The following is a 7,654-nucleotide window of genomic DNA, read 5'->3' on the forward strand; positions in this document are numbered from 1 at the left end:
AAAAAGGCATCTATTGCCTTTTCTAAATCCAGCTTAAACATCTGGAGGTTCAAGGTTCACATTTTGTTGAAGCCTGGCTTGGAGAATTTTCAGCATTACTTTACTAGTGTGTGAGATAAGTGCAGTTGTGCAGTAGTTTGAATATGCTGTCTAGGTTGGTCATAACTTTTCTTCCAAGGAGTAAACATCTTTTAATTTTGTGGCTGAAAAGTTATGACCAACCTAGACAGCATATTCAAAAGCAGCATATTCAAAATGCCATTCTTTGGCATTGCCTCTCTTTGGCATTGGAATTAAAACTGACCTTTTTAGTTTAGAGTATTTAGAGTAGCGCTGTGCAACGTTGCTTCAGTCATGTCTGACTCTGCGACCTGTGGACTGTAGCCTGCCAGGCTCCTCTATCCATTAGATTCTCCAGGCAAGAATACTGGAGTGCGTTGTCATGCCCTCCTACAGGGGACCTTCGCAACCCAGGGATCGAACCCATGTCTGTTATATCTCCTGCATTGGCAGGCGGGTTTTTATCACTAGCACCACCACACAGAGTAAGCACTAGGGGAACGTTTGCTATTATTACGACCATTACCATTATCTCCACTTTCTTGGTGGAGAGCAGTGTTGCTCACTGTCCAGTGAGGGTGACTGCTTGATACACAATAGAATAGACATTTTCACAAATGAAAAGTAACTTAAAGTTAATAATCTGTTCAAGTTGGAGGGGATATATGTGTGTGTATGGCTGATTCATGTTGTTATATGGCAGAAACTAACACAACATCGTAAAGCAGTTGTCCTCCAATTAAAAATAAATGCATTTTTTTAAAGTTAATAATTTGTATCATTGTGATCCTAAATTTTGTGTGAAATTATTACTAATAGTAATTATTAGAAACTATTTGTATTATTCAAATAAATTGTCATGGGTAAGCAAATAGCATAGGTATCAAATCATGCAGTAGGTGTTATCTGAAAAGGTATAGACTGAGTGTTGGCAATTTTATAAATACGATCACTGTATCATCTTCCTCTCCACAGTACTCAGAGGTTATTTCTCCTTAGCACTAGTGTGCATACCTTTTAATTACATTCAGCCCAGAAGGCTGGCCACATTAGTCATTTTGCTTTTCTTTGTTATGGTGAGGAGTAATAGTAATTTAACCCATGCCTCTTACATCTAACCTGCATTGGCAGGTGGATTCTTTACCACTAGTGCCACCCGGGAAGCCCGTAAGCCACACAAGATACTTTAAGCACAGCAGTTTATCCTATCCTATTGTCATATGTGTGCATGAATGCTCAGTCGTGTCTGACTCTTTGCAACCCCCTGGACTGTAGCCCGCCAGGCTCCTCTCTCTATGGAAATTTCCAGGCAAGAATACTGGAACAGGTTGCCGTTTCCTCCTTCAAGGATCTTCTAGGGATCAAACCAGCGTCTCCTGTGTCTCCTGCCTTGGCAGGTGGACTCTTTACCACTAGCACCACCTGGTATTGTTACCACCAAAATTAACTCAGGTGAAACAATTGAATTTGTCTGTCACGCACTCAGTGACCAGTACTCAAGCTCCTCGCTGTCAGTGGCCTGACCTGTACTGATGAAGCCACTGAGTAGGAGTGAGCGTTTCCCATTCATCCGCAAGTTCTGTTATGACACCATCCATGTTGACTACCACCCATAAGGAGTGTTCAGTAGATATTTGTGAAGTTGATTTGTGGACATTTTTTGTTCTATCCTATGTATTTATAACAAATAGCTTTCTGATTTTAACAACTATCCATTCAAATATAGGACACTTACAGGACTTACCAGGTTTTTAGCCTCACTTTGAAAAAAAATCAAAGCTGATAACTGGAAGTGTTGATCTACTGACTTATTTTAGAAGCAGAAGGTCAGAGGATAAAAACCAGTCCTGAATGAACTATTTAATACTGTTTAATACTCAGAGATTAATTTGATCTGTAAAGGTTATTTTAAAGTCTCCATTGTATCTGCTTCTAACCTGGGACTTTTGAGATTATCTTTGGCCAAAGGGAATATAATGCTTATATGTTGAACAGCAACACAAAAAGATGACACTTATGTGCATAATTCTATCTAATAAAGCATAAGGGATATGAATGCATAAGATAAAGCAAATAACAACCAAAACTTATATTTTAATCCTGAATATACTAAGCTGAAATGGTGTTTGGAGTGATTAACATTACCTTAAATTTCCAAGAATTGAGCCTCTCTAAGAAGTGCTATATATGAACATTAAAAACAACAAATACTGTATGTTTAATATGAATATACTTTTATTTTAATGCCAAATAATATCAGTGATATAAAGGATACTTTGGCACTTTCGAAATATGTGAGGGGAGGTTTGATTTTTTTATTGTGGTAAAATATACCTAATATAAAATGGACAATTTTAACCTTTATTTAAATTGTAAATTTACTGTCTCAATCGATTTTAAGTGAACAGTTCAGTAGTGTTAAGTGTATTCTCACTGTTGTCCTTGCACACAAGATATTTTTTGTTTAGAACATGAACATGTACCTCACTAATATTCTATTTTGTTAGGTTTTTGAACAGCTATATTAATGGTTTTCTCTTCTCTTCTTTTTCCTCTCTCTTGATTAATAGGAGTGAGCTGAGTCGACAGAAACTTCATACCCAAGAGCTGCTTTCTCAGCTGGAAATGGCAAATGAAAAGGTAGTTGAGGTAAGATAATGGCCCTCCTGGGAAGCACACACTATAGAATCTTACCTGAGCCAAGTTCAAATTAATTCTCTACTTGGAAATGACCATGCGGATGTGAGTATTTCTTGCAGAAATCATACATAGCATTAAAAGTCCACACATAATATAATGCGAATAAAAGCTTTGGAAGTCAGTGATTCATCATATTTAAATGACAAAGACAGAGCTCCTATTTCAGTTTCGCCATATAGCTTGTGCTGTTTCAGAAGTGTTAGGATCCTCTTTATTTCTGTGCATGTCTAAGATTTTTTTTTTTTAACCCAGTTGCACTAATTTTGTTTTAATCCATCAGAAAAGACATGTAGGAAATACTTTTGCCTACTGGAATATATGAAAGCATTCCTTTACATTAATGCTTTAGAACTAAAGTTAACAAGGGTTTATTGTCGTTTTCGTTGAAGAAAAAGGGTTAAACAATTTCTAGATTATGGTTAGAACTTTCTAGAACTCTACTTCTTTATTTGATGTTTTAATTTCTAACATATTTCTTGGAATTTCATTAACAGGCTGTATGGCCCACTAGCTCTCTATGGCCTTCCGTAGGAGCCATAGTGAAGTCATTGCTCTTCAGTCTTATAGCATTATAAACTGACATGAGAAATTTAGAAAACAATTAGACCATAGCCATTAAAATACTCTTTGATGTAGCTCCCCCTTCCAGGAATCTGTCCTAAGGAAATAATTTAAAATATGAAAAAAATTTTAAAGGAAAATATTCAACACAGTAATGTTAATTTTTTTGGAAGATCAAAAGCAACTCAAATGATCAGTTAGAAAAAGAACAGTTGCATATATTATGATTTATCTAATCTGGATTCTGCTTTCACCATTATGGTAGCAGCACAGAAATATGTACCTTATATATCATCTGATTGTAACTATGAAAATGATTATTATAGAGGATGGCAGTTTTTCCTCAGGTTTTCTCTAATGTTAATGATGTGCCTCTTAAATTTAAGGCTACATATTTAAACATCTTGGTAAATTGGAGCAGCTAATAGAGTTCTCTTCATACAATTTAATTTTGCTTTTGGGCACAATAAGAAATAGAATAAGCACATTTTAACAGGATACTGTTATTTCAGTATTTTGTATTACTAGGCATGACATTCACTCTTACCACTTGTATGTTAGGACACAGGAACTATCTAGTTCAAAAAAACTATATAATAATTCTGTGTGTGCACAGACTTTTTTTTTTTTTTTAGGCTAGTAGTTAAGCGTGGAAAAGGCTAATACATCTTTTAATTGATAGATTGCTTGCACTTGTCTGCATTACACCATGTTGTGACAGACTGACAGTCACGATGCCTGTGTAGTTGCCTGAGGCTGCTCTAACAGAGGAAGAGAGGCTGGGGTGACTCAGTCAGCAGGTACTGGCTGTCTCTCAGTTCTGGAAGCTGGAAGTCCAGACTCAGGAGACAGCAGCTCTGGTTCCTTCCGACTCCCCGGGAGAGAGTCTGTTCAGGCCTCTCCCCTCACTTCCAGTAGCCTTAGGCACTCCTTGTCTTGCTGATGGTGTCTTCCTATGTTCTTCCCTTTGTACGTGTCAATCTCTATGTCCGAATTTCCCCTTCTTATGAAGAGACCAGTCACATTGGTTTAGAACCCACCCTAATGACCTCATCTTAACTTAGTCATCAACAAAGAACCTACTCCAAGTAAGGTCTCATCCATAGCCGAGGGGAAAAGGGCTTCAACGCAACCCTTAGTAGTGCCTTAATAACTCCATTGACCCTGATACCCTCTGACATGCAGATGTATTGGGAAACTTGGAAAAGATTTCTTCTTTTATTACTGTTGTTTGTTGTTGTTTTAGTCACTAAATTGTGCCTGACCCTCCAGGCTCCTCTGTCCATGGGGTGTTCTAGGCAAGAATACTGGAGTGGGTTGGTATTTTCTTCTCCAGAGGATCTTCCTGACCCGGGGATTAAACCCATGTCTCCTGCATTGCAGGAGAGCCGGTGGCTCAGACGGTAAAGCGTCTGCCTGCAGTGCGGGAGACCCAGGTTTGATTCCTGGGTCGAGAAGATCCCCTGGAGAAGGCAATGGCACCCCATTCCAGCACTCTTGCCTGGAAAATCCCATGGACGGAGGAGCCTGACAGGCTACAGTCCATGGGGTCACCAAGAGTGGGACACGACTGAGCGACTTCACTTTCACTTTCTCCTTCATTGCAGGCAGTTTCTTTACCACTGAGCCACCAGAGAAGCCCCGCCTTCTCTTTTTTAAATAATGCTTTCAGCATATAAATCATTTAAGATAAGTCTCAATAGTGCAAATGTTACTTGCTCAGTCGTGTCTGACTCTTTCTGACCCCATTGACTGTAGCCCACCAGGCTCCTCTGTCCATAGGATTCTCTAGGCTAAATACTGGAGTGGGTTGCCATTCCCTTCTCCAAGGGATCTTCCTGACCCAGGGATCAAACCTGGATCTCCTGCACTGCAGGCAGATTCTTTACTGCTGAGCCACCAGGGAAGCCCTAACTAAGATAAGTCTAATTCTGTAAAAATCAGGATTTCTGGAATGAGTATTTTCTGCTCCTTGACTTTAATAATGTGTGCACGATGTCACCACTTCCCTGGAAGCTCTGCGAGCACAGTGGTTCGAGCGCCCCAGCCAACAGTGTATGCATCACCTGAGAACCTGACAAAAAGCGCAGAGTGTCAGACTGAGCCCGCCCCTCGTGACACTCTGCTTTAAGGCCCAGGTCTGTGCTCTCACACTCACAGGTGACAGCAGAGCAGTTTTCTAGCATCTCATACTGAACGTCCTCGTCTTCAGGTTCACTTTGCTTTGGATTTAATTCACTTCCTTTGGTGGTTTGTGACAGCGGTGGGTGGTGGTGGGGGTGGGGAAGACACCAATTTAGTCATAATGTAAAACCAGCTTTGAACTTTGGCGTTCATAACTTGAAAAATATGAATTTGGAGATATATTGTCATTACATTTTGTAAGTGATAAAATAATGTTCAGATTTTTCATTGATAATTCCATGAAACACCTCCATGCCACGTACAGATTTCTAACTTGTCTTATATTTCCCCTTAATAGAATGAAAAGTTAATTCTAGAGCACCAGGAAAAATCCAACAGACTTCAGAGGCGACTGAGTGAAGCGGAACAGAGAGCTGCTTCGGCCTCCCAGCAGGTAGGAAGCATCCTCATTATGCCTGGATGATGAGAGTCTGAGTAAGTCACAGATTAAAAACATTCCTCAACAGTTTCCAGAAAACTAGCATTTTATTTTTATTTGACTAAGCTACTTAAAATTAGTCTGTTTAACATTTGAGATTGAAAAAGTAAACTTTAGAAACAGAAATAAACATCACCTGAGTCTAGAACTGCACTGTCCAACATGGATAGATGTAGCCACTAGCCGCTGTTTACATTTAAGTCAGCTAAATTGAAATCCTCACACTATCAGATTTCACGTGCTCAAAAGCTGCATGAAGCCGTGACTGTCATATTGGCCAGCATCAAATAGAACAGCTCCGCAGTCTTCACAGTGAGCACTGCTCTAGAATTATGTTCTGCCTGAAACTAGGCAGGTATTCACGGAGAGATTTGAAAGTGAATCACATTGCTTTGAATATAGTGTTCCAAATTGCACTAACTGTTTTTATTGCAGTTTTTAAATGGAAAAAAATTACCTAGCTTATAGGTTTAACTTCATTTAATGGACATTTGTATGTGACCATATACATCTCAAATACCACATAAAAGTTGTCCAATGGGAAATAGAGTAGAAAATGCAGAACATCCATGAAATAATAAGGGGCAGTTACTCATAATGCTCACATATCATATAAATGAAATGGGCCATTTGTTCTAAAGTAGGAGCAAATAGTCTCTCCTGTTAGGAACGAAATGAGAGGAGTTTAGTGATTATAAAGATAGGCTGGAAACAGATAGTTTAGACAGAAACAAACCAAGTGTATTATTATATTTGGTTATAAATTTACTGTTTTGATCAAAATTAACATTATTCTTGGATATTATTAGTCTGATAATTAACATTCTTCTTGGATAATTTCATATATAGTAAAGCAATTAACTCTAAATACTCACAGAATTCAGTTTGTGATATTTATAGATTTTTTTGTTAACCTGCTTCTGGTATGAGCATGGTGTGGCTCTCAAAATCCAATCATAACTTGCCCTTCTGTTACCTTTCCTTCTTAAAAGTAATTATAGTTTTATCAGGTACGTTTAATTTCTTATGAAATTATGGACTGATGGATGAGATAATTATTTAAGAATTCATTTATTCATTTAGATTATAAGGTTACAGGAGCCAACATGTTCAGGGCAGTATCTTGAGTGGAGGTATTTTGGTGTCTGGCAAATAACCTTGTACCATTAATTAGCCATGTGACCTTGGGCAGTTTCAACATCTCTAAGCCTCAGTCTGTTCATGTTTAGGATAATAACACCTCCCTAATAGAGTTATTGAAAGATCAAAGGAGTTAACACATATAAAGCTCTTAGCATGGTCATTAAGTGGTAAATAGGTAATTAGATACATAGAAATTAAATTTCTACCTCACAGTCTTTAAAGCTTCAAGTTTATCTTTTTTAAGGACCGTGGTAAAGAAAGTGAAAGTTGCTCAGTCTTGTCCGACTCTTTGCAACCGCATGGACTACACAGTCCATGGCAGGCCAGAATACTGGAGTGGGTAGCTATTCCCTTCTCCAGGGGATCTTCCCAACCCAGGGATCAAACCCAGGTTTCCTGCATTACAGGCAGATTTTTTACCAGCTGAGCCACAAGGGAAGCCCTGTGGTAAAGAAAATGCCTACTTAAAATCAGCTCCCTGGAGTTGGATAGTAACAAGAGTCCAGTTACAGAACCTTGATGATATAATCCAGGTGGCATCTACTCCCATCCCCTTCCCAACAGCAT

At 38.7% G+C, this 7,654-nt stretch overlaps 1 protein-coding gene across 6 annotated transcripts in view; it reads left to right on the forward strand.

Annotated features, from left to right (window-relative positions):
• SCLT1 (sodium channel and clathrin linker 1) overlaps positions 1-7,654 on the forward strand; it is a 238,407-nt gene that overhangs the window by 217,335 nt on the left and 13,418 nt on the right. For all 6 annotated transcript variants that reach the window (XR_009491020.1, XR_009491017.1, XR_009491018.1 and 3 more), the window contains 2 exons: positions 2,631-2,709; positions 5,804-5,899. Coding sequence is in view for 2 of the 6 variants with exons in the window: in XM_010813763.4 (XP_010812065.2) it covers positions 2,631-2,709; positions 5,804-5,899 (175 nt within the window). In the remaining 4 variants the exon portion in view is untranslated. The remainder of the gene's footprint in view (positions 1-2,630; positions 2,710-5,803; positions 5,900-7,654) is intronic.

This window comes from Bos taurus, chromosome 17 (assembly GCF_002263795.3).
Source record: "Bos taurus isolate L1 Dominette 01449 registration number 42190680 breed Hereford chromosome 17, ARS-UCD2.0, whole genome shotgun sequence".
NCBI classification, from domain to species: domain Eukaryota; kingdom Metazoa; phylum Chordata; class Mammalia; order Artiodactyla; family Bovidae; genus Bos; species Bos taurus.